Below are 27693 nucleotides of genomic sequence, written 5' to 3'. Positions count from 1 at the left end.
CATTAAGTGGATAAGTCCTGCACTGATTTGCTTTTTCCAAAATGCGTCACCTCCCATTTATCTGAATTAAACTCCATATGCCACACCTCAGCCCATTGGCTCATGTGATCAAGATCCTGTTGTAATCTGAGGTAACCTTCTTCACTGTCCACAACACCGACAATTTTGGTGTCATCTGCAAACTTACTGACTATACCTCCTTTGTTCACATCCAAATCATTGATATCAGTGAAAAAAGCAGTGGGTCCAGCATGGATCCTTTGGCACACCACTGAGCATAGGCCTACAGTCACCAGTTCTGTATTTAAATGGCTAGTTCTCCCTGTATTCCATGTGATCTAACCTTGCTAACCAGTGTCCCAGGGGAACCTTGTTGAATGCTTTACTGAAGTCCATATGGATCATGTCCACCACACTACCCTTATCAATCCTCTTTATTATTACTTCAAAAATTTCAATCAAGTTAGTGAGACACTATTTTCCACGCATACAGCCATGTTGACTATCCCTAATCAGTTCTTTTCTATCCAAATATGTGTATATCCTGTCCCTCTAACAACTTGCTCACCACCCATGTCCGACTCGCTGGTCTGTAGTTCCTTGGCTTTTCCTTAGTGCCTTTCTTAAATAATGGCACCACGTTAGCCAACTTCCAGTCTTCCAGCACCTCACCTGTGACTATTGATGGTCCAAATATCTCTGCAAAGGGCCCAGTAATCACTTCCTTAGCTTCCCGTAGAGTTCTAGGCTACACTTGATCAGATACTGTGGACTTATTCACCTTATGCATTTTAAAACATTCAGCACCATTTAAAACATTCTTCTCACAAACTTTGAATTCAGTACCACCTCTGAAATATGGCTTTTTTTTTTTCAAGATGGCTCCATCTATTTTCCCATATTCGATCTCTTTCATGTGCTTCTCCACAGTAAGCACTGAAGTTTAGTATCTCCCCTATCTCTCTCCGCTCCACACAAAGGTTGCCTTGATGATCTTTGTGGGGCCCTATTCTCTCCCTAGCTACCCTTTTGTCCTTAATTTATTTGTAAAAACCCTTTGGGTGGTTCTTAACTCTATTCGCCAAAGCTATCTCATGTCCCCTTTGTGCTGTGCTGATTTCCCTTTTAAGTATGCTCCTCCTGCCTTTACTCTTCTTAGGATTCACTTGATCTATCCTGTCTCTATCTGACACTTGCTTCCTCCTTTTTTTTCTTCACCAAAACCTCAATTTCTCTAGTCATCCTGCACTACCAGCCTTGACGTTCACCCTAACAGGAACATACTACTGATAAAACTTTTCAATTTTTCCTTAATTCTACCAGCCAAATTTTTTTTGTCTCCTTGCTTTACTTTCCTAATATCATCATCGACTGCAACTCTATATTCTATTCTCTTGTCAGCTTCCAAAATTACTCTGAAGAATTAATCTTGTTTTTAAGTAATGAGATTGTCATGGACTATATTTAGCTCACCAAGTATGCTTCTATATAACAGGAAGCTGTGAGTTTAGTAGTACCACCCTTTTATTTTTCCATTGTGGAGATGTCGATTGTTGCCTGCAGAATTTTGCCTTCAAATCCTCCCACTGAACATCCACTAACCTTGTTTCAAGTAATTGGCTGCAGGCCACTTTTAGCAGATCATATCTCTGCTTTGTAAAGTTTGTCAGTTCTCCTAAATGTATGTTTTGTGCCTGTTTTATCCTTGTTCCTTTGCATAATGACACAAAATTGAGCTGCTATGGTCACCCAATGGTACTTCATCCACAGTTTCATTTCCTAAGATGAAATTTAGAATGGTTTTCTGGCTCTACTGATAGAAAAATTGATGGCACCTCCCTGTGATGAATAATTGTCCAGGACCTGTTTTTGGGCAGATACTTAAGATAATTAGAAACAATATTCAATGTACTAATAGAATCTCTGTCCTCACCCACCAGCTTTACTGATAATTGGATTTATATCAGTGGCCAGCACTACTACCTCACAGCGCCAGGGACCTGGGTTCGATTCCAACTTCGGGTGACTGTGTCTGTGGAGTCTGCACATTCTCCCAGTGTCTGCGTGGGCTTTCTCTGGTCTGCACTAGTTTGCTCCCACAATTCAAAGCTATGCAGGTTAGGCAAATTGGTCATGCTAAATTGCCCATAGTGTTCAGGGATGTGTAGGTTAGGTGCATTAGTCGGGGGCAAATGTAACGTAATAGATTGGGGAAATGAGGCTGGGAGGGTTGCTCTTCAGAGGCCTGGTATGGACTTGTTGGGCCAAATGTCCTGTTTCTGCATTCTAGGGATTAAATTGGCAGCCTTTTTTTTTGAATCAGGTATTTCTGAGAATTACCTGTTTAATTTGTTTTGTTTTCATCATGATTCATTTGAGAACTGGAGCCATTTATTTAAGCCATGGAATTCTGGCTAATAATACAGGGAACCAGATAGCAAGCAGTACTTCTGGTTAAATGAAAACTCTTATCTGAAGCAATTCGATACAAAAATAGTTGGCTGATTTTTATTTTTAAACTGTGCTCCAAAAGTAGCCCAAGACCTGACCGTGCAATTGCAGGAGGCAAGCAAACATAATTTCATGGCAGTCAACTGCTTTAGTCTCAGCACAAACTCCTTTTAGATATTTTTAATCAACCTATTCAGATGCATTATGACTTGCAGGTGTGTTTTGAGTTCAGGCCTTCTGGCCTGGAGATAGGATACTACCACTGTGCCACAAAAACCCTATACTTTTGGGAAGAGATACATAATGCTGCATATTAGTAAAGAGTGTCCTCTCTACAAACTAAATGTTGGAATACTTCCCTAAACTCAGTAAAGCATGGCTTTTTACTTGGCTTTGGTCATTTATTTGAATGCAAATCCCTAGTGTATTTAAGTACCTAATGACTGGGCAGCCCATCATCTTTGTGGATGTGTAAATCTATTTTGCACTTATTTATACCTGTTTTGAGGTTTACTCTAGTCAATAATACAATATTTGTAGGTGTGTCCTTGTTACCTGCCATATGTCAGGGTTGTCAGAATTTAATTTATTTTGCTAAGTATAAACATTGGATTGCTGCAGAATGATGATAACTTCATGCAAATTTTGATTCTTGCATCTGAGAAACTGGACTGTAGATAGAATTTTAATTGATATGAAATTCAAGATAGAGTTGACTGGGGTTTGTAAAATAGGCTTTCTTTGTCCACAAGTTTGTGTAAACTGTATTGTAAGGATCAATTAAGGTGTGAGGTGTCATTATTAAAGTTGTTTGTTTGAAGTTAGATGTCAAATGAAAGTGGAAATGTGATTTGAAGGCCCCATTATAATGTTTTGGGTGGCTGTTCTGAGTTGCCTTTATTTACATAATAAACAATTTTTGATTTGTTTAAGAGATGGTCATTTGAAAAGTGCTTCACTTAACTTCAGCAGCTCTGTTACTAATCGACAGACAATTTGAGTAGGACAGGTGAATCTAGATTAGTTTTTAAGGTGAGGACATTCTTTTCAATTTTTATAAATGCAAACTAGACTTGTTAAGAATTACTGTGCCTTCACATTAGGTTCATCCATTAAATGTGCATAAAAGTAAATTCATGTTCATGACTTTTTTACTGCTGAACACTTTATTTTGAAGAAAATTTGCTGATTATAGTTAGTTCTAATATAACGGCCCTGTACAGTTAATGTAATTCATTCAATATCAGAGGAAATGAGGTAAACATTGCTTTAAAAAAAGACTGACCCAAGGTGATGAGACTTAGTGTTTCGGAAATATATCTAACCTGTTAGATTGAACAACAAGCCTCTTCAGATAAACAGCATTAAAGCTTGCAAGCAGTTAGGTGTAATCCAAGCTCAGTACACTTGAATTTGTTGACAGTGAGTTGGAAGACTGCAGATGGGATTAAGGACATTACAACTGAAGAAAGGGTATCTTGCAATCAATAGTGAGTGGCTACTATCTATCTATATCCATGAGAATATAGATACTATACTAATTCACTTTTGGCAATTACCACTTCCCTTAATGATTCATTTCTTGCCAATGTCTTAAATTCTCCATTGCCTTAACTCCTTAAGTAATTTTCTTTTAACTGTCCAACTTAATGTTTACTTTCTGCTTCACTAGCTTTGAGCTCTTGTACACTCCCCTTTCACCTCTGCATTTGTGGACCTTCAGCTGCCTAGGCCTCACAGTTAGGAATTTATCTTTTTTAGACCTCTGCACCACCTCTTTTTTTGAAAAGATTGTTGTGGTTCTGTTCGCCAAGCTGGGAGTTCTTGTTGCAAAAGTTTCGTCCCCTTTCTAGGTGACATCCTCAGTACTTGGGAGCTTCCTGTGAAGCGCTTGTGATGTTTCCTCCGGCATTTATAGTGGCTCGTCTCTGCCGCTTCCGGTTGTCAGTTGCTGTCCGCTGCAGTGGCCGGTATATTGGGTCCAGGTCGATGTGCTTGTTGATAGAATCTGTGGATGAGTGCAGCGGACAGCAACTGACAATCGGAAGCGGCAGAGACAAGCCACTATAAATGCCAGACGAAACATCACAAGCGCTTCGCAGGAGGCTCCCAAGCACTGAGGATGTCACCTCGAAAGGGGACGAAACGTTTGCAACAAAAACTCCCAGCTTGGCGAACAGAACCACAACAACGAGCACCCGAGCTACAAATCTTCTCCCAAAATTTGAAAAGATTCTCTTTGCTCATTGACCAAGTCTTTTGCTGGTTCTTGATGAATTCCTTTGCATTTATGTCACCTTTTAACAAAAAAAATCTAAATCCCTTTAAAAAGGGAATAACAAAAATAACCAAGTCACAATTATATCCTTAGATACAAAGGATTAAGATTTTGTTTCCTGATTTCAGGTTTTTTGCTTTCATTTAACTTGCTTATGATTTAGGTTTGATGCCTTTTAGTTGCAATATTGACATGTTTGAATCTTTTTGGATGTTCAGAGTTTTCATGTGCCACATAAAAGGTGGTTGCACAGGATTGGTGATCATGGTATTAGGGGTTAGTTGTTATCCTGGATCAAGAATTGGTTAACACAAAAGACAATTGGGATTGTGTATTTGTTCAGGTTGGACTCTGCTTGGTCATGTTGCAGCTGTAGAGGATACTGGTCAGGCCACGTTTGGAATATTGCGTACAGTTTTAATCTCCCTCCTATCGGAAGGATGTTGTGAAACTTGAAAGGGTTCAGAAAAGATTTACAAGAATGTTCCCTGGATTGGAGGGTTTGAGCTATATAGGGGGGAGGTGGTGCTGAAAAGTCTGGGGCTAATTTACCCAATAGCATCAGAGGCTGCGGGGTGACCTTTATGGAGGTTTATAAAATTGTGAGGGGCATGGATAGGATAAATAGACAAGGTCGTTTCCCTGGGCATGGTTTAGGGTGCAAGGGCAAAGATTTAAAGGGGAACATTAAAGGGCAATTTTTTCACACACAGGGAGTGTGTATGGAGTGAACTGCCAGAGGAAGTGATGGAGGATGGAACAATTACAGTATTTAAAAGGCAACTGGATTGGTATATGAATAGGACACGTTGAGAGGGATATGGGACTAGATTAATTTTGGGATATCTAGTTGGCATGGAAGAGTTGAACTGAAGGGTATGTTTGCGTGCTGTACCACTGTGATTCTATTAAACTAGTGGAGTGCCTTTTGCGGTTCTAGGATCAATAATTTACAAGCTAATTAGCTGGATGAGGGGGCAAGTAATGTATCCAAGTTTACTGATACACCAAAATGGTGAATGTTACATTTTGCTGTCTTGCACTTTGGTCAGAAGGTTCAAAAGGCAAGAATGTTGTCTGTGGATAGAAGTCAAAGCATGGGGATCTGGGTGGGTGTTCTTGTGCATGAAGCATAAATTAGCTGGCAGAATGAACAAGGAAGTAAGAGGGCCAATAGAATTTTGGACATTTCAATCTAGGATGTTAGAGCTTAAACATGGGGAATCCTTATTACATCTGTACTGGGTGTTCGTGAGTCTGCACTTAGTGTTACATGTGGTTCGGACCCGTTCAGACATAGTTAAAGGATGGACTGGCATTGGAGGCAGTTTGAAAGTGATTCACCTTGGCTAAATCCTAGGATGAAGGGGTTAACTTGTTAAGAACAGGTTGGACCTTGACTCCTACTAATATTTATAAGTGAGGAGGCTTGACAAAGTAGATGTTGAGAAGATGTTTTCACTAGTGGGCTAATGTCAAACTAGGGGAGGCAGTTACACAGTATGGGACACATTTTGAACGGAGATGCAAAGGAATTTCTTTCTCAAAAAGTAGTGTATATCTGGAATTCTGTAACCTAGAGACATATGGAAGCTAGGTGACCAAATGTATTGAAAGAAGAGGCAAATGGATTTGTAAAACATTTGAGGAATTGACATCGGGCAGATCAACCATAATATTAATGAATGCCAGAGCAGGCAACAGAGATGAGTGCTCTACTCCCCTGATTTTCTTATTTCTATGTCAGTGACAATTTGCATCTGTTTAAATGTAGAGTGTGAGATATGTGTGCTTGATTTGAACCTTGCCAAAATTTTGAGAACAGGATAATAAAGCAACTTGATATTTGAACTCCTGAGTTAACAGGCTAAATAGGAAAGGAATTGGTATTTGATTTTCTTTTGGAAGAATTGGTTAATTTCTGGGGTTCACAGTGAGTAAGTAGGACATTCATCAAAAATAGTATAGAGTGTCTGGACATTGATAAAGTCTTGGGTTTCACCATATTTGTGGAGAGGTAGCAACATAAAGTTTGGAGATTATATCATTAACCAGGTGGAAAATGCAGTAATAGTGTTGATTTTTCTGTTTCTCCTGTAGAAGTCTTGTTGGATGTGTCAAGACCTAGTCAGATCTAGGGGGAAAAAAAAAGTAAGCTGTAAACCTATATTTGCTATCCGATTCAGATTTTTATCCATCCTTGTTAAACTAGAAAGGTTTTTTGTTATATTTTTTGGAATATTTTTTAAGAGAAAAGAAACTACTTCGTTTTGGAAAGTCCAAGTGTTAATGCTCACTCATTAGTTCAGGACCCCCCAATATTAGCAAGAATTGATTTTCATATTCTGTACCATCTATTGTCAAATCAGTATGCATCCATTTGCAACAACTAATGGTGATGCCGTTTTAAACAAGCACATAGTATATCCAAGAATTTTTAAATCTCAAATCGGTTTATACTTAACCTCACTGAGAATACTTAAAGCTGGTTCTACTTGTACTTGACCTTGATACTTCAGTTCTTGGTGAACAGAACTGAGATACTGAAGCAGCTTGCCTTTTGCAAGAAAGCCTCCTGGAGTGTATTGCTTGATTTCACATTATCTTACAACTTGCCAACCTTTTGTCGAATCTAAAATGTTGAAAGGAATTACAAGCCAATTACTTAAGCTAGCAACTCTGGACTTTGACGATCCCTCTTTCAATTGGCTAATCTTTCCAATCTCAAATTTACTTTATCATGAGAAGTTGTATTTTGAAAAGGTAAGCTAACAAATTTTTTATGTGCTGTCAGATAATTCAAACAATGTTGAAATTTAACACTCATTGAACAGTTTGTTTCCCTAGCAGAGATAGATATGACTTGCATAGCTGATCCTGAAAGCACCCACAGTTTTCTATCCTGCCACAATGTCAAGGTGGCAACATCTAGCTGTTAAATTATTCCAACTTAGTTACTCTGTTTTATTTTGCATTTTAAACGTGTCTCAGCTAAATTCATTTGAAAGAAAAATGTTGCAAGAAACCATCAAAACTGATTCAGCAGATTTTTTTTTCCCAGTTGCTTTCCTTTGCACTTGTTCTGTTTTCATTGAGAGAAATGTACTTATCTTGCATTAGTGCAGTCCTTGAAATTTTGAGGTTATAACTCAGCCCAATTTCTCCAGGGTAGCAGATGGTATTTAATATTCGGAATAAAATCATCCAGTTGGTAGCAATGAATCTGGCAATTTTTTTTTTCAGTTTGAGATTTAATGTGTGGCTGTCTGCATGGGCTGCACAGTGGCTCGGTCAGCACTGTCTCAGCTCGAGGGATCTGGGTTTGCTTCCAGCCTTGGGTTGTATGGAGTTTGCTTTCTAGAAGCATTCGAATAATGAGGCATGTTCACTTGCAGCACAAAAATATAGGACTTAATTTAAGCTGCTTAGTGCCTTTTAGTCTTTATAATCATTTATTGGGCTCTGTTGGGTTTTCTGTATGAAACTGAAATCTTGCTGGCCACCTTGAAGCTCAAAAGGCAAATTCGCTTTTTTTGGAAATTTGGTTTTAAACAGTATGTGAACATAGACATGAGTAGAGCTGGTTCATCTTGTCATCCAAAAGAAACAAATGATTCACCTCAAAATTAAAACATCTAAAACTATTTCTTTTATTATTTCCACTGCTACACCTGATGTTGATTTCCACTATTCCTGTTCTGAATCTCATCACAATTTATCTCTGGTCTTCTGAAAACCCATGTCTCATTACAGTTGCTTGGTGGTGACTTCATTTAATTAAACCATATTAATTTGATGAGACTACCTTTTTTTGGATTTCTTGCATGCGCTTATCTACTTGCAAGCATCTAATATAATGTTCAGTAAAACCTTACATTGAGTTTGGCTCCTCAGCTTTATACTTTTGGCGTTTAAAATCCTTCTAGTTGCTACATTTTGGCCTTTATCCTTGGCCAAACCGCTCTATATGCATCAATTTCGGCTTAACCCTGTACTCCCATTCTCCTTCCTACATAACACTTAGTGACTTAACATATGAAGGTTATGATCAGAAACCAGTCTCCTTTATTCTTCTGCAAATATGTTATTGTAAAAACTCTTGGTCATCACTGCCTCCTATTCCTGTATATGTGATACCTGTACTTGGAATTGTTTGCGGTTTAAGGTTATGTAAGGTACCAGAACTGTTAGTTTGGATAAGGTACACCTTTTAAAATCAAAGGCTTTGAAAATTATTTTGGGTCACAATTAACTTTATGTATGTCATACAGTCATGACTTACTGGATAGCAGGCTGGAAATTGACTCCAATGTTCCTACTGTCATGGCAAAAGTTCATTTTTTTTTAAGAAAGAAAGATGCCAAGTCCATTAACAGATTTGTTTTTAGACAAGCCTTATGTACTTAGTAAATTGCACTTAATTATAGGTCAAGAACTAAATTAAATACCTAACATATCTCCAAGTTTGTGTGCACAAAAGTGGTGAGGATGATACAGAAATGCTTCAGTGTAATTTGGACAGTTCAGTGAGAGGACAAATGTGTAGCAAAGCAAATATGATGTGGATAAATGTGAGGTTATCAACTTTGAATGAAAAATAGGAAGGCAGACTATCCAGCAACAGATTGCACCAATGATGATTGGCTGCTCTTGTACATAAATTTCTGAAAGGAAGCATACAGGGGCAGTAGCCAATGAAGAAAGCAAATGATATGTTGGTGGACTTAGTGAGAAGATTTGTATATGAGCAGATGTGTGTCAATTTTATAGGGTCTTGGTGATTCCATGCATAGAATTTTATGTGCATTTTGGCCTCCTTTTCCGAGGAAGGATGCTTTAGCTGTTGAGGGAGTGCAAAAAAAGTTTCAGGCTTAATCCTGGGATGGCAAGATTGATCCATAAAAGAGACTGGATTGGTTAGGGCCATATTCACTGTATTTTAGAAGAATGAAGATGGATCTCCGAACCCCATAAAATTCTAACAAGAAGAGATTAAGTATTTTCAGGAAGGATATTTGTGCTGACCAGGGATGACAGTCTTGGCATATAAGGTAGGCCAATTAGGATTGAAATGAATCTGTGGAATTCTCTGCAAAAAAAAAGTGGTTGAGTCTAAAACACAGCTTCCAATGAGGAAGTACATACAGTATGAGCATGTAGGGAAAGAGTTTAGTTTTGGGCTGTGTGAGACAAAGGTTCAGCTAGCATGATCTGGATCAGATAAGAACTTGCAGTAAACAATGAGGTGTTGGAGACAAGGGTAGTGGGTTAACCAGATGAAAAAACATTGATTATGTGATGCCAGGTGGCTGGATCTTTACTGTTGATGCTCACTAATTGTAGCAGTCACCCAGTCAACATAGATCTTAACTCATTTGGATGCTGCTCCCTGTAAGTAATTATATATTTCCTTTTAAGAATGTGTGCTTTTTGAGAGAAGACCGAATTTATGTCTCTGTGCACATGAGCAATTTATTTCCCCCTCCCTCCAGGGCTTGGAATAAAGATGGAGGTAAAGCCATATTGTGGCTGAGTGTTTGCTTTGCCTGATAAGGGGATAGGGAAATGGAACGATTCCAAGGAGGAGTTAGATATAGTTCGTTACAGTCAAAAGGTATGGGTGAAAGCGAGAGTAGAATGCTGAGTTTGCCAATCAGCCTGAGTTGGCTCAGAAGTGTAGGGGTGGTGCAGTGGTTAGCACTGCTGCACTCATAGTGCCAGGGATTTGAGTTCAATTCTAGCCTCGGCAACTGTCTGTTTGGAGTTTGCACATTCGTTACATGTCTGTGTGGTTTTCCTCTCATAGTTCAAAGATGTGCAGGTTAGGTGGCATGGCCATGCTAAAGTGTCGAGGGATATGTAGGTGAGGTGGATTAGCCATCAGGAATGTGGAGTTACAAGGTTGAAGGAGTTGGTATGGGTTGGATGCTCTTCACAGGGTCAGTGTGGAACTCTGGGCCAAATGGCTTGCTTCTACACAGTAGGGATTGTATGATTAAATTTTGAGTTTGGCCCTTATTTCTGTCTCTAAGTAAATTCTACAAATTAATATTCTTAAACTGCTTTTAAGCTGTCTTTTCAACTCAAACATAAGCAATTGGGGAAAAAAAAATGAGCAGAGGGAAAACTGAGAAAAACAGTTCTGTCATCTTTGTTCAAATGATCTGCTAGTTCTTGCTAATCTGAAAGTTTCTGCTTGATCTTTTATCAGAGTACTTCTATTTCTTGTAATTATTTTTATTGAAAAGAAAGATTTGAGTTTTTTACAAAATTAATAGACTAGTGTAACCACTTTACAGTATAATAACAGCACCAATATAAAATTTAAAAAACTAACCACTAACCTACTCTCTAAACTACCAAAACACATAATAAGATAGAAGCAGGGAAACAACACACCATTCTGCTTTTTCTCTGCTGGCCACAGAAATGCATATCTGTACCTCTGACTACAGTATCCCAGAACACGGTTGATCTCTTGGAAGCCGATGTACCCCTCATTGCATGAGAGCCAGTCTCAATACGAGAAACTTGGCTGTTCGTGCTATGTTTTCCTGAGAATCCATCACCCCCTACATTTTCCAGAACAGCACACCTGTTTGAAATGGGTATATCCACAAAAGACTCCTGCACTAACTGCCTACCTCTCTTACCCTTCCTGGAGTTAGCCCACCTATGTGACTGTATCTGGAACCCCCCCGCCCCCTTTTTTTTTCTCTATAACTGCCATTCATCACATACTGTTGTTGTTGCAAATTCCTCATCGCTTCTATCTGTCTCTCCAACCGATCCACTCGATCTGATAAGATTCGCATCCAACAGCATTTATGGCAGATATAATCCGCAGTAACCTTTAAACTCTCTAAACTCCCACATCTGTCAAGAAGTACACTTCACTGCAAAGGCCATTTTTTTTGCTCCTTCACAATCTACTGACCTAGAAAATAACACCGTATTATTCCTCTACAAACACTGCCCCAGGTTAAATTAATAGTTATGGCTTATATTTTAAGTTTAATCAAGAGACTCCTCTCCAAAAACATATAATCAAGAAAGAATCCACAAGATTCACTACTGCAGCCTTTCTCTTGGACAGACTTAAAACAACAATTAACTTATCTGATTCTGTGCTGTGAACTTCGCCCAATAGTTCCTCCCAAGATTGGTTGAGAATTTCAGTATTTGTGAATTTTCCGAGATGCACTCCAATGTCCAGCGATGCACGAATTCAAGCAAGTTCTTTCGTTTCTCTCTCTCCTCCCCCCCCCCCCCCCCCCCCCCCAACGCTTTCGTGTGTTTCCTTTGTCTGCTCTGCTGTTGTTTTGACGTCTTGGGGGAGAGGGGCCAGCAGGAAGTCATTGTCCACATTGGAACCAACGTCATAGGAAGGGAAAAAGTTGAGATTCTGAAGGGAGATTAGAGAGTTAGGCAGATATTTAAAAAGGAGGTCCTCAAGGGTAGTAACATCTGGATTACTCCCAGTGCTACGAGCTAGTGAGGGCAGGAATAGGAGGATAGAGCAGATGAATGCATGACTGAGGAGCTGGTGTATGGGAGAAGGATTCACATTTTTGGATCATGAGAATTTCTTTTGGGGTAGAAGTGACCTGTACAAGAAGGACGGATTGCACCTAAATTGGAAGGGGACTGATATACTCGCAGGGAAATTTGCGAGAACTGCTTGGGAGGATTTAAACTAAGGTGTGGGGGTGGGACCCAGGGAGTTAGTGAGGAAAGAGATCGATCTGAGATAGGTACAGCTGAGAACAGAAGAGAGTCAAACAGTCAGGGCAGGCAGGGATAAAGTAGGACTAATAAATTAAACTGCATTTATTTCAATGCAAGGGGCAGATGAACTCGGGGCAAAGTTAAAACATGGGACTGGGATATCGTAGCAATTACGGAAACTTGGCTCAGGGATGGGCAGGACTAGCAGCTTAATGTTCCTGGATACAAATGCTATAGAAAGGGAGGCAAGAGAGGAGGGAGAGTGGCATTTTTGGTAAGGGTTAGCATTACAGCTGTGCTGAGGAAGGATATTCCCAGAAATACATCCAGGGAAGTTATTTGGGTGGAAGTGAGAAATAAGAAAGGGATGATCACCTTATTGGGATTGTATTATAGAACCCCCCCCAAATAGTCAGAGGGAAATTGAGAAACAAAGTTGTAAGGAGATCTCAGCTATCTGTAAGAATAATAGGGTAGTTATGGTAGGGGATCGTAACTTTCCAAACATCGACTGGGACTGCCATAGTATTAAAGGTTTAGATGGAGAGGAATTTAAGTGTGTACTAGACAATTTTCTGATTCAGTATGTGGATGTACCTACTAGAGAAGGTGCAAAATTTGACCTACTCTTGGGAAATAAGGCAGGGCAAGTGACTGAGGTGTCAGTGGGGGAGCACTTTGGGGCCAGCGACCGTAATTCTATTCATTTTAAAATAGTGGTGGAAAAGGATAGACCAGATCTAAAAGTTGAAGTTCTAAATTGGAGAAAGGCCAATTTTGACGGTATTAGGTAAGAATTTTCAAAAGCTGATTGGAGGCAGATGTTCGCAGGTAAAGGGACGGCTGGAAACCGGGAAGCTTTCAGAAATGAGGTAACGAGAATCCAGAGAAAGTACATTCCTGTCAGGGTGAAAGGGAAGGCTGTTAGGTAAAGGGAATGCTGGATGACTAAAGAAATTGAGGGTTTGGTTAAGAAAAAGAAGGAAGCATATGTCAGGTATAGATGGGATAGATCAAGTGAATCCTTAGAGTGTAAAGAAAGTAGGAGTATACGTAAGAGGGAAATCAGGAGGGCAAAACGGGGACATGAGATAACTTTGGCAAGTAGAATTAAGGAGAATCCAAAGGGATTTTACAAATATATTGAGGACAAAAGGGTAACTAGGGAGAGAATAGGGCTCTTCAAAAATCAGCAAGGCGGCCTTTGTGTGGAGCCACAGAAAATAGGGGAGTTACTAAATGAATATTTTTGCATCAATATTTACTGTGGAAAAGGATATGGAAGATATAGACTACAGGGAAATAGATGGTGACCTCTTGCAAAATGTCCAGATTACAGAGGAGGAACTGCTGGATGTCTTGAAACGGTTAAAGAAGATGAAATCCCCAGAACCTTATCAGGTGTACCCGAGAACTCTGTGGGAAGCTAGAGAAGTGATTGCTGGGCCTCTTGCTGACACATTTGTATCATCGATAGTCACAGGTGAGGTGCCGGAAGACTGGAGGTTGGCAAACGTGCCACTGTTTAAGAATGGTGGTAAAGACAAGCCAGGGAACTATAGAGAGGTGACCCTGACCTCGGTGGTGGGTAAGTTGTTGGAGGGAATCCAGAGGGACAGGATGTAAATGTATTTGGAACGGTAAGGACTGATCCGGGATAGTCAACATGGCTTTGTGCATGGGAAATCATGTCTCACAAACTTGACTGAGTTTTTTGAAGAAGTAACAAAGAAGATTGAGGGCAGAGCAGTAGATGTGATCTATATGGACTTCAGTAAGGTGTTTGACAAGGTTCCCCATGGGAGACTAATTAGCAAGGTTAGATCTCATGGAATACAGGGAGAACTAGCCATTTAGATACAGAACTGGCTCAAAGGCAGAAGACAAAGGGTGGTGGTGGAGGGTTGTTGTTCAGACTGGAGGCTTGTTCAGACTGGAGGCCTGTGACCAGTGGAGTGCCACAAGGTTCAGTGCTGGGACCTCTACTTTTTGTCATTTGCATAAATGATTTGGATGCGAGCATAAGAGGGACAGTTAGTAAGTTTGCAGATGACACCAAAATTGGAGGTGTAGTGGATAGCGAAGTGAGTTACCTCAGATTATAACATCTGGACCAGATGGGCCAATGGGCTGAGAAGTGACAGATGGAGTTTAATTCAGATAAATGTGAGGTGCTGCATTTTGGGAAAGCAAATCTTAGCAAGACTTATACACTTAATGGTAAGGTCCTAGGGAGTGTTGCTGAACGAAGATGTTGGAGTGTAGGTTCATAGCTCCTTGAAAGTGGAGTCGCAAGTAGATAGGATAGTGAAGAAGGCATTTTGTATGCTTTCCTTTATTGGTCAGAGTATTGAGTACAGGAGTTGGGATGTCATGTCCTGTATAGCCACAACATTGGTTAGGCCACTGTTGGAATATTGTGTGCAATTCTGGTCTCCTTCCTATCGGAAAGACGTTGTGAAACTTGAAAGGGTTCAGAAAAGATTTACACTGTTGTTGCCAGGGTTGGAGGATCTGAGCTACAGGGAGAGGCTGAACAGGATGGGCCTGTTTTCCCTGGAGCGTTGGAGGCTGGGGGGTGACCTTGTTGAGGTTTACAAAATTTGAGGGGCATGGATTGGATAAATAGGCAAAGTCTTTTCCCTGGGGTCAGGGAGTCCAGAACTCGAGGGCATAGGTTTAGGGTGAGAGGGGAAAGATATAAAAGAGACCTAAGGGGCAACTACTTCACAGGGATATGGGATGAGCTGCTAGAGGAAGTGGTGAAGGCTGGTACAATTGCAACATTTAGAAGGCATTTAAATGGGTATATGAATAGGAAGGGTTTGGAGGGATATGGGCCGGGTGCTGGCAGGTGGGACTAGTTTGGGTTGGGATATCTGGTCGGCATGAACGGGTTGGACTGAAGGGTCTGTTTCCATGCTGTACATCTGACTCTAAAGAAAACCGTACATTACTGACAACAAAAAAAAGTAAATAAATAAGTAAGTACAGATTCAAAATAAGTGTATCCAGTCATAACAACCCGCATTTGAGGGATTCTTTCTCCCAGGGGCCCCCGAACCAGCAAACATCATCCTCACGGCTGAAAGACCCTAAACAGTGCGGCTGATACATCTGCATTGGTGTAGGTCAAAAACGGCCACCATGTTCTATAAAATAATTGTTTTTTTTTGGTGCACCTCATTTGTAAAGAAGTCCAAAGGAATTTTTACATAACTACTCTATGCTGATTTAAAAGTGCTGGAGGAATTTCTGATACCCAAATTACTAAAATTTTTTTTCCCCTCAAAAGGAAAGGATGGTAAATAGTTTCTTCCGGTGTGCATCTATAGCTTCGATTGATTTGAAAGGTACTGGGTGGCTGGTTCACTGGTGAAAGGTTTCTGACTTGGCCAAATCAAAGTCATAACTTGGAATATTTGACTGAAGGAAAGAAGAGCTAATTTCCCAGGCTTAAAATGGCTCACTGAGAATCTTGAGAATTTTTGGCTGCTTAAGACCTCTTCTCTTTTTTTGTTTCTCTCCTTATCTGAACTAGTTTCTCTGCCTTACTCACAGGTCATGCTGTTCAGCTGACATACAATCTCCTTGTTGGCAGGTAGAGAATCTTTTGTCCTCTGTTTAAGGGTTCGGGACCAAATCCCAACCACTTCCTTTCTAATCTACCCCTTGGCTGCAGCTTGTCTGCATGTTGCTGGAACGCATATCTACACATCTAGGGTTCATAATAGGTATCAAATTAGTTACTCTGAAAACATGCAGCTAGCTTTAAACATCTCTTGTTCAAAACAGCTCTGGATAGAAATGAGAAAGAACTTTGTTAAAAGTGTGAGAAAACGGTGTTACAATAGCTTTTCGAATTTATTAAAAACTATCCAAAAAGCTTAGTTTTGATGTGACATGCATTGTTTGGGGTTAGAGTTTTGTACAGTACTTGTGGTACATTGTCAATATGTAACTAAGTCTTGAATTAAACCAACAACTTTTACAGTGCGTTGTTGGTTTAAAATTTGCATTAACTCATATGTTCAAAATTCAGCTGCCAAAGATTGACAATTTTTTTTGTGCTTACACAGAACTGCGTGAGCACTGACCACAACCTACACACTTAAAGCAGCATAGCACCAGCTGAGCAGTCATCACAATCCTTTTTTGACCTTTCATTGTGCTTAATGTAACATAAGTTTTAGAAATTTTGAAATGCACGATAGATGAAGTTTGCTTTCTCCAGGTTAGAAAATCATAGCCAACAGCCTAAATAGGGACTTGTCATAATTCCTGCCATGGAGGGGTTGTCTGGAGACATTACATAGAATGAGGATAAATATACTGAGTTTTTAAGAAGAATGTTACCTTAATGAAACATATTTTTAAAGGGCTTGTCAGGGTAGTTGTTCAAAGTGTGTGTGTTTGTTTGCTTCCTCAGTACTGTTGTTGTGATTCTAATAATAATAAAGTCATGGTCGTGTGAAGATGTTAAAGATATTGATTTTATGATTCATTGTGTATTTTATATGAAGCTACATTAAAAATAATGTAAAAAAACAACATTTCATAAGCTTGTCACAACTAGGGTTAGCTTGATTGGCATTCCACCTACACCCTTCAACATTAACTCCCTGCATCACTACTTCCAGTGTAACAGAATATACCATCTACAATGTGTAATGCAGCAACTCGGCAGGGCTTATTTTGACAGTACCTTTTCAATTCCTGACCTCTGCCATTGAGAAGGACCAGAGCAGCAGATATTTGGCAAAACCATTTCTCACAGGTTCCTCTTCAAGCCACACACCATCTTTATTTGTAACTGTTATCACTGTTTGTTGTCACCAGGACAAAATCTTTGATCTCCTTCTGCAAGCTGCACAGTCTTTCAAGGGATTGTTCTTGAAGGTGCACTTAATCAATATAATTGGGCTGAGTTGACAGGTTTTGTGATGGAAAATCCTGTTCAGCTAATTGCTTGGAGTTCATTTCAAGTAACAAACTATGGGTGTAGTGTATTTAGACATCAGAAGACATTTTTGTTGAAGTGCTGCATCAAAGGTTATTAAACTAGTATAGAATACCACAGAATTCCTACAGTGTGGAAACCAGCCCTTGGCCTAACCAGTCCACACCTTCTTGGAAGGGCAACCCACCCAGACCCATTCTCCTACCCTCTAACTCTACATTCATGCCTGCCTAATGTGCCTCACCTACATATCCTGAACACCAATGGGCAGTCAGCATTGCCAATCCACCTAACGTGCATATCTTTGAACTGTGGGAGGAAACTGGAGCACTTGGAGGAAAGCCATATAGACTAGATTACTTAGTGTGGAAACAGGCCCTTCGGCCCAACAAGTCCACACCAACCCGCCGAAGCGCAACCCACCCATACCCTTACATTTACCCCTTACCTAACACTACGGGCAATTTAGCATGGCCAATTCACCTGACCCGCACATCTTTGGACTGTGGGAGGAAACCGGAGCACCCGGAGGAAACCCACGCAGACACAGGGAGAACGTGCAAACTCCACACAGTCAGTCGCCTGAGTCGGGAAATGAACCCGGGTCTCAGGCGCTGTGAGGCAGCAGTGCTAACCACTGTGCCACCGTGCCGCCCATGGGGATGAGAATATGTTTAGGATATAAGCAGGCAGAAAAAAGTTAAGTTCTGAGTTTTGTCAAACAAAAGTTTCAGTTGAGCATGACTTGAATCAGGCAAGAACTAGTAGTTAAGAATGGGTGTTGGAGGCAAGGGTCATAGGTTAACAAGGTGGAAAGCATTCATTTATATAGTGCCATTTAGCAATGTTGTAAGCATTTGGTATGTAAGGTCAGTTTAACAAGGTGAAAAGTATTCATTGTGAAGCCAGTTAAGGTTAAAACATTTAATTGTATAACAGCTGATGGCTTAATCTCTGATAATTGCTGATTGTAATGGTCACCCAATACATATGTATGTTGCCTTATCTGGATACTCATCCCTCTAAAATGACTATATAATTCAATAATAAACTGACGTTTAAGATAAAAGACTGAACTCGTGTCCCTGCGCACATGGGTGATCATTTTTGCACTCGCGCCTCTATCTCGCAGGCCCGGAATAAAGATGATAGACGTAAAAGTATACTGTCTTTGAGTGTGTTGCTTTGACCTTTTGGGGGTGGGGGGAACAGAACGATAGAGAGAATGTCTGTGTGGAGTTGGCACAGTCGTTAGAGGCTGGAATTAAACCCAGGTGCTGTGAGGCAGCAGTGCAAATCACTGAAAGTAAAATGTTTGCATATATTGACTTCCTATCTAAAAGGAAGCTCCTCATAAGTGAGCTGTTTTCTAGTTAGCACTAGGTAACAAGTGGTGTGCCACAGGGATACAGGCTGGGTGCCTCAATTTGCTATTGTTCATATAAATGACTTGTATGAAGGTATGGTTGCTGAGACAAAGGTAGAGAAGTAAGTTGTGAATGGTGTGAACTTGAAGATGGATTGGTCTGCTTGTACACTGGAAAGGTTCTAGGAAGATGACAAAAGGAGACAGCAAAGGGATATGGGTTTGTCAGTGAGTGGGCAAACCTGTCGAAATGGGGTGTCATGTAGAAGAATACTTGCCTGCTTTGACAGGAAGACTAAATGTGTCTAAAAGACAAAAGGTGGTAGAGTTCTGAAGTGCAGAGGTATTTGTGTATCCTCATGCTTGAAATATATATTGCTGCAGGAAATAGTTAAACTGAATTGAATACTATTTTTAAATAAAACGAAAATACTGCAGATGCTGGAGATGTGAAATAAAAAGCTAGTGCTTGTAGCATCTTTTGAAGAGTTGGTGTGTTGAGTCCCATGATTCTGCTTTGGAAAAATGAATACTGTTTATTAGGGGAATTCTGTACTGATGTACAGACATTATGCATTAGTTACAGTACTCCAGATTTGGTCTCAATGGTTATGTATCAAGAATTGATTGCTCATGACGATTATAAATTTAATAGGAGTAGTTCAGACAAGGTTTACTGGACTATTACTTTGGATGGAGTGTGATTTCTTGGGATAAAAAGTGGAGTCTGCAGATGCTGGAGATCAGAGCTGAAAATGTGTTGCTGGTTAAAGTGCAGCAGGTCAGGCAGCATCCAAGGAACAGGAAAATCGACGTTTCGGGCTTAAGCACGTTTCCTGATGAAGGGCTTATGCCCGAAACGTCGATTTTCCTGTTCCTTGGATGCTGCCTGACCTGCTGTGCTTTAACCAGCAACACATTTTCAGCTGTGATTTCTTGGGAGCCAAGCTTGGATAGACTAGCCCTGTATCTGGTGTTAAAGAATAAGGAAATTTGGTTGAGTTAAATTCTGAGGCGGGGGGGGTAAATGTGGTAGAGATTTCGTACTGGTGGCAAATCTTAAACTGGAAGGCACAGTTTTAAAAATAGGTATGCCCACTTAAGCCACATTAGGAGAATTATTTTTGTCATGTTCTGGGAATACTCTTCCTGGAAAAACTGCATGGGATTGTTCAAATCATGACTGAAATCAGTGAGTGGCAACAATAGCTTCTGTACAGTTCTTACAGTAACGCCTGTGAACACTTCTTGCATATTAAAATGCTTTCACTATCCTGTTACATATCTGCTGTGCACAAAAACAAAGGTTTGGGTGACTTCTGCCCTGGGAAAATGAAAGATGCTTTAAGCATTTGCTGAGTGCTGGCTGCTACTCCCTGATAGGATTAAGTGTCTCTCTAGCCTACTTCTATAGCTAAGAAGTGTTAGTCCTTTTGTCTTTCTAAGTTAGTAAATGTTAGTCAAAATACTAGGTCTGTATGCTGTAAGTAAGTTAGCAATTACATCTGCACTTAAAACAACAAAGAAAATTAAACTGACTACCTCAGCTGGGTTCTGAGGCTGTTTACTGTTTTGTTCTGAGTTTCATTCATTTGTATAATTTCAGATGTGCTGCCTTGATTGTCAGTTTTCTTTTAAAGGGGGTAGTGGCTGTTGGTTAGGGAAATGGAGTGGATCTTGAAATGTAGTTTGTAAGGGCTGATTAATATTATGATCTTTGGAGACATGATGGCGGAGATGGTATTGTTGTGAATAAATGACTACATTGACACTTGTACAGAGGTAGCTTTTGATGTAAATATGACTTGTTGGACTATAACCTGGTGTGTGATTCTTTACCTTTTTGATGTCAACAGGCTTATTCACTGCTTGTAGCAAGGGCTGATAAGATTGAAAAGTGTGAAAAAGCAGTAATGGGTTGAAGGAGGTGTTTTTAATTTGGTCTGTCTTCTAATAGCAAAATATACTATGGCACTGGGATTTTATCGTTGAATGAAAATACATACTGTAACAAGTTATGAATAAGAAATGGAAATGCAGTATTAAATGTAGGCACTTTATATTTGGGTACATATAAAGTGCTTGTGAGTAGGTTAGGCAAAAGACCTACAATACAATATTTCCCAGTGACTTTGAATTGAAGGCAAAGATAGATAGCTACTACATAAGTGAAGAGTTGAAAGAATTTTGGGGATAGAAGGGAGTGAGAACTTCAAGTAGTAGTCTTCTCCATGATCTTGTTAAATGGTGGAGCAGGCTCTCGGGGCTTAATGGGCTACTGCTGGTCTTGGCTTGTACATTTGTAAGGAGGGGGCAAGCAGCCTTGAAGGCAGTTTGAAATGAACAATAAATGGTTGCCAGGCAAGCAAGTCGATTTAAGTTGAAGAATCAAGGACAAACTGGAGCTCGATTTTGTTACAATGTGTAGAGGAACTTCCAAAACTCTGGGGAATACTGGGTGGTTTTGCTGCAATTTGACTGGTTAGTGGCATGTGCTTGGTGGGATAATGAAAATCTTCACACTTTATTTCAAAGCACAAATAAACTTATCTTTTGGTTAAGCAGAAAAATTAATCTTCAATTCTTGAACTGTTGAGAAACGTATGTGTCTAATAAAGCTATTTATTTGACTTTTACATGCTGTTTTTAAAATTCTGCAACTGTACTTTTGTAAGATTATTTGTTCTTGATAAATCAAAAAGTAACAGTCTCCATCCTGTGTCCCTAAGAGCAAACTGTAAATCCTGATATCAGTTGTGATTTCTATTTTTTAATTGATTTTTTTTTCGCCCCCCTCTTTTAGATACTGCAGTAGTCTTAGCCAGAAACCATGGAATTTTATGATTCTCAGTATCTCATCATCATCATCCCAGCAGTAGTCATTGCTATAATATTTTTGTTCTTCTGGCTATTTATGAAGGAAACATCATATGATGAAATACTTGCTAAACAAAAAAGAGATATAAAACTTGTTCCGGCAAAAGTTGATAAAAAGAAAAATGAAAAGAAAAAGAAGAAGAAAGAGAATCTAAATGGGAATTTGCATGAATCTGATTCAGAAAGCGCAATGCGAGACATAGAATTGATGGATGCATTGACACAAGATAACGAACCACCTGTTCACGTTGTATCACCTGTAGTTGAAGTTTCAGCTGGATTAAAAGAGAGGAAGAAAAAAGACAAAAAAACATCGCGACTTGTGCTGGAAGAACCTTTGGGCAGAGACTCTGATGGATTAAAACCTGCAGCAAAGAAAAATGACCCCTTCCCAGTTACTAAACAACCTACTCCTCCAGAAATGTCAAGTTCTAAAAGAAAGACTGGACACAAGAAGCACAAGAATGGCGCAGGTAAGATCTAGTTCCTGTGTGTTATTTATATTTTATATTTTCACAAGTTAAATCTGCAGCTTTGCATATTTAACATGACTTGGCAAAGTGTAAATTTATATTGAGTTTGCAAACTGTTCAAGTCACTGAGGCAGCTGACTTTTGAGAGTAGAAGTTGCAACATTATTTTACCTGCTCATGTTCACTTTATGCAATAAAATAACCCTTATCCTTAAGTAATGATTTGGAGTGACTAAAATAGAGCCGTGCATTGACTTTGACATATACCTGTCTGAATGTACACATTTAGTTTTTATTTCTTCTGGGGTATTGGGCCAGGAATGTAAAACTTTGAATAATAAATCAAGTTTTGTGATCAGCAACAAAAGGCAGGTACTTGCCGATGCTGAAGAAAACTGGTAATAAGAATCGACCACTGTGTGTCCTGTCTGGTTCCAGTATCCTCATTTTTGCTTCATTCTGGCACCTCCTATTGGGCATCTTTTTAAATCTATTGTTATGGACCAGGCCAGACCCCTCAAAACATTTCAAGAAGGTAGCCCACATCCTAACTCTTTTTTCTAGTTGTTTTAAACCAGTATGAAGTGGTTATTCCAGGAGTGTTGCAGCTCGCCCAACGATTCCATTTTAAACAAAACTATTTACACATGAACAAAAGAAAACCCTGAATTTAGAATAACACAACTATTTCAAAACCCAATCGACTCTATCACAACTTTATGATGCTGTTCAAAGTACGTGTAACATCCCCATGAATGCTCCCTTGGCAAAAAAGGTAAAATTAAACACTGGTTCTTAAACTGATATCAGAGAGAGAGGGAGGATCAGCATGGAATTGTTTCTTTGATCAGCAGCCGCAAAAAAAACACTGACTGTGTGTTTGCTAAAACCAAACCAAATCCAGAAAGCTGAGCCCGGAGCACTGGCCACTCTCCTTTTCATTGCAGTAGGGTTTTTAAAAACTTGAAAGCCTTTTGCCTGAATTTGTTTCATCGAATCAAATCGGTCCTAAACCCGATCTAACTCGACACACTGGAACTTCTGTGTTTACAGCCCCTCATTTTTAAAAAAAAAAGGACACAATAACCTAGTCAATGGAACAGCATTGTCACACTACACACTGGGAAATAATTGAACAGGCTGATCAACAAATTATTGATTCGGTGTGTAGGTATGGGTTTGTACCGATTAATTTATAGGCTCAATAAGTGACAAATGGGTTGTCAAGCTTTACTTTAAAGTTGCTGAGCTGAAGAACTGAGGAATTAATGCTTCATTTGTACAGTCTTGTTCAAACTCCGTATGTGGTACTGGAATCAGTTTTGGATTCTGACCTGCAGAACATTGATATTGGAAAGAGCAGAGCATTGTTTCACCAGACTGATAGCAGGACTTGCTTAATGTGTTACACAAAGGATCGTTTACATAAACTTAATTTGTTTTCCCCTTGCATTTAAAATACAAGGTATAATTGAGACCTTCAAAAATTATTTTTAGGTTTTGGAGAAATTCCTTCCTCGGTAAGGATAACTTTAAAATTTTAAAGCTAGGCTATTTGTGTGAAATCAGGAATTATTTTGTTTTTCCCCACAAGTTTGTGGAGTCTGTTTTGTTGCCCAAGTAACTGAGCTTATTGCATTGACTAAGTTAGATGGGCTTCTTTAGGTAAGAAGAAATTTAGAAGTTCAAGTACAGGTTTGATCAGCTGCGATCGGATTTAAAATGTTTTGCTCTGGACCATAAATTAAGTTGAGCTCATTTATGCTGATGCCTTTGCTGACCCAGTCTACTTGACTGTTTACTGAACAAGTTTTCAAAAAATCAACTTTTTGGCCTTTTCCAGAAAGCATGGTAGTGGTACCAGTCGCCAGTATGATTCTTGTACTTGTCTAAAAACATAAATGACACTTATGCCATAGTGCAATGAGGAATTTCATTTCTCAGTTTCTTAGGCCATAGCACCATAACAAGATGTGGAACAGAATTAGGATATTCAGACCATTTGAGTATGCCGTTTAAATGAAACCATGACTGATTTAATCCTTGATTATAATTTCCTGTCTTTTTTCCATAACTCTTGATTAAAAATCTGTCTTTGCCTTTAACATAATGGCCCATGCCTGCTGTGTATTTGCAGCATTGACTGTGTTGTTTTAGAAATGCATTGTTTATCTCCTCCAAGATACATATTCATTCGCAAGTTTCTGGCTGATTTCAGTCAGGGTGGTTTTAATGGTGATTATAAAAGGGAGAATTCAGGAAATGAATAGCATAAACATGTCTGAGGCTATTTCACATCTGTCTTGATTCTAATCCAAAACAGCATACAATACCCTCCATTACAACATGGAATTGTCATTTCACCATTTCTTTGTCTACTAATCTATCTGAAAAGCAGTTCCAGATTATTGATCTCAATCCCTAGAAACAGGCATAACTTGGTTTTCTATTGTTGCTTTGTAATGCATGAAAGTGCTTCCTCCGTATGTGTGAATCCGATTTCTCAGAAATGAAAGGAACAGCTTAAAGGACATATGACACACATTACTATTATTGTGCCCTATGATCTTTGTCTGATTTTTGATTTGGTGGACTACCCAAAGTAACGTACGAGTAAAAAGTGAGGTCTGCAGATGATGGAGATTAGAGCCGAAAATGTGTTGCTGGTTAAAGCGCAGCAAGTCAGGCAGCATCCAAGGAACGGGAAATTCGACGTTTCGGGCATAAGCCCTTCATCAGCAATGAGGAAAGTGTGCTCATTCCTCATTCCTGATGAAGGGCTTATGCCCGAAACGTCGAATTTCCTGTTCCTTGGATGCTGCCAGACCTGCTGCACTTGAGCCAGCAACACATTGTCGTATCCAAAGTAATGGTTCTGATGCAAAAATGTATAACAACAATCTGCAATTGGGGGGAAAAAAGTTGCAATTTGCCAGTACCCAGGATCTTTTTAGTAAAAATGGGACTTCCCAGGCATCTGCATTAATGATTACTGGTGTTTTTAACTTTTTTATTGTCCGAGCAGTTTGATAGCTCCCAGATTTATCCAGACAGATCAGAAATTGCTGCACGTTTTGCAGAGTCGAAAGGGCAGGGATCTTCTTTGTGGAGACAGGACAGTAAGTTTTTTTTTAAGAACTGGGCTGCTTTAAGATTTCATCGTATATATCCATAGGCGTGTGACATTTGCTATTGGAAATTGGTAGCAAAAGCATTTGGAGTTTTGAGCAAAATCGCTATTTCTTCTTTTTCACTCTGTCAAGAACCTGGACAGTTGGTTAACCAAAGCATGGATGTATCTGTACCACCTCAACTGCTGCAGTTCAAGAAGGTGGCTCATGACCACTTTTTTTTGTTTTTGAGTAACTAAAAATGGGCAACAAATGCTTGCCTCAACAGTCCCCATATCCCATAATAGAGTAAAAGGCAATTTTAAAAATGCTTCCTGTATTCACAGGGAATGAGGAGGCAAAAGTTGTAATGAAGTTGGGGTGCTTTTCATTACAGGTCCATTATAATTTATCAAACAAGTGATGTCAGGAAGCAACTTATCTCTGCAGACTTCCAGTAAATGACCTAAGCACTTGCAGTTGAGAGAGACCAAAACTTTTCTATGCCCTTGCCTATTCCAAATGCTCAGTGATGAAAGTAGTATTATGCTTATTACTATTTCCATGAAATATAACCTTCCTCAGTTAATCACTGTTTCAGTAATCAATCATATTATCCTGGCAATGGGGCTAATCCTGAAACTCTTTGCGCCAGACATTGGGCACATGAGAAACATGGGATACTGTTGTGTGAAATGTTAGTTGTAGTGCTAATGCTTTGTCTGTTCTGGATATGTTGATTTCCATCAAGCTTGTTGCTAAAACTTTTTCAGCATTTTTTTTTCAGATGAAACACTATCCTGGCAGTTTTTTCCTGATATGTTGCTTGTTACACTTGTTACACTTGCTACCCTTCATTAGAAACTATACTATCTTGGCCCTGCAAAAGTGGTGCAAGTATAGTGTTGGATGAGGTGTGTTCTTGGCCAGTGTCGACCCTGCCTGCTAATGTGTACTAACTTCAAATAAAATCATACATTTGATGTGTTTTCCAAACAGAGGATCACTATCTAGATTGAACAGTTGGTAGTGTAACATTTCAACTGCGTCATGTATTTATTTATTTATTTATTTATTTAAGTACTTAACTAAACAAAAATAAGAGTTGCTAGCTTAGCAAGTTGACTTTTTAAAAAAAAATTTTTGCTTTATTTTTAGCTGCTACTGTGTCTGAGCAGTTTGATAGCTCCCAGATTTATCCAGACAGATCGGAAATTGCTGCACATTTTGCAGAGTCGAAAGGGCAGGGATCTTCTTTGTGGAGACAGGACAGTAAGTTTTTTTTAGATCTGGGCTGCTTTAAGATTTCAGCGTATATATCCATAGGCGTGTGACATTTGCAGTATCAATTTTAACCCTAATTTATTACTGAAAAATATATGCTATTTCCCTTTTAGTTGTATGCGACACAAGTTGCTTGTGTTGCTTTTTTTAAAATATTCATTTGCCAGTTGAAATCTTTTTTTTAAAATGAAGATAAGTATCTGTTGTTGGAGGTCTGATCTTCAAAATGAATCTGATTCTTTTATTATTTTATATTATTTTAATATCTATTTTATTATTAAAATTGACTTTATCTGACTTAGATATTTTTAAAAAAAAGTATTGAAGAATAATTCATTTAAGGCTTCTGTACTACTATTTCCCCCTTAAAGAATCCTCAAAACCACAGTGAGTGAGCCTTGGGTAGAAAACAACCAAAACCTATAATTTTGCCCCTTAATCCAAGAGGGTGGGGAGAAAAGTTGTCGTTACTGAGGAAGCTTGACTTATTAGGATTATCTTTCCCATTGATAGCCATCCGGTCTACAGATGACTACATTTGAAAATGATATGATTAAATATAACTCACTATTGAATTCATCTTCAAAGAATGCAGCTTGGTAATCGTGACAAAAATAAGCTATTAAATCAAGTCTATATTTGAAACTTTATCTAGAAGACTTTGACTTGGAACTATTTATATCTATAGATGGTATTAATTGGGTGAATTCAAAGTTGACTTGGCCATATCTTCTCTGCACTTTGATTAGATTCCCTACAGTGTGGAAATAGGCCCTTCTGCCAACAAGACCACACTGACCCTCCGAAGAGTAACCCACCCAGACCCATTCCCATTGACTAGTGCACCTAACACTATGAGCAATTTAACATGGCCAATTCACCTGCCCTGCACGTCTTTTGGATTGTGGGAGGAAACCGGAGCACCCAGAGGAAACTCATGGAGACACTGGGAGAATGTGCAAACTCCACACAGTCGCCTGAGGCTGGAATCTAACCTGGGACCCTGGTGCTGTGAGGCAGCAGTGCTAATCACTGAGCCACTGTGCCGCCCCACTTGCAAGTAATAATTTTTGTTACAAGGTGATCTCTTTGTGCAGAAGTTAACGATGGAAGAGAATGGTCTCTCTGCTTTTTCTCTATACAAAAAGGATTTTGGCACTTGGCAC

The 27693-nt window shown here is 39.4% G+C and overlaps 1 protein-coding gene across 4 annotated transcripts in view; it reads left to right on the top strand.

Moving 5' to 3' along the window:
- Positions 1-27693, top strand: part of ktn1 (kinectin 1) — a 139763-nt gene that overhangs the window by 11413 nt on the left and 100657 nt on the right. For 3 of the 4 annotated variants that reach the window (XM_060829129.1, XM_060829128.1, XM_060829127.1), the window contains 2 exons: positions 21587-22133; positions 26402-26515. In XM_060829129.1, coding sequence (XP_060685112.1) covers positions 21614-22133; positions 26402-26515 — 634 coding nt within the window. In that variant the 5' untranslated portion in view covers positions 21587-21613. The remainder of the gene's footprint in view (positions 1-21586; positions 22134-26401; positions 26516-27693) is intronic. The other variant, XM_060829130.1, reaches the window with a different exon arrangement.

Source organism: Hemiscyllium ocellatum, chromosome 8, assembly GCF_020745735.1.
Source record: "Hemiscyllium ocellatum isolate sHemOce1 chromosome 8, sHemOce1.pat.X.cur, whole genome shotgun sequence".
NCBI lineage: Eukaryota > Metazoa > Chordata > Chondrichthyes > Orectolobiformes > Hemiscylliidae > Hemiscyllium > Hemiscyllium ocellatum.
Note: the sequence above shows the minus strand (reverse complement) of the source record. Positions and strands in the feature narration are given on the sequence as shown.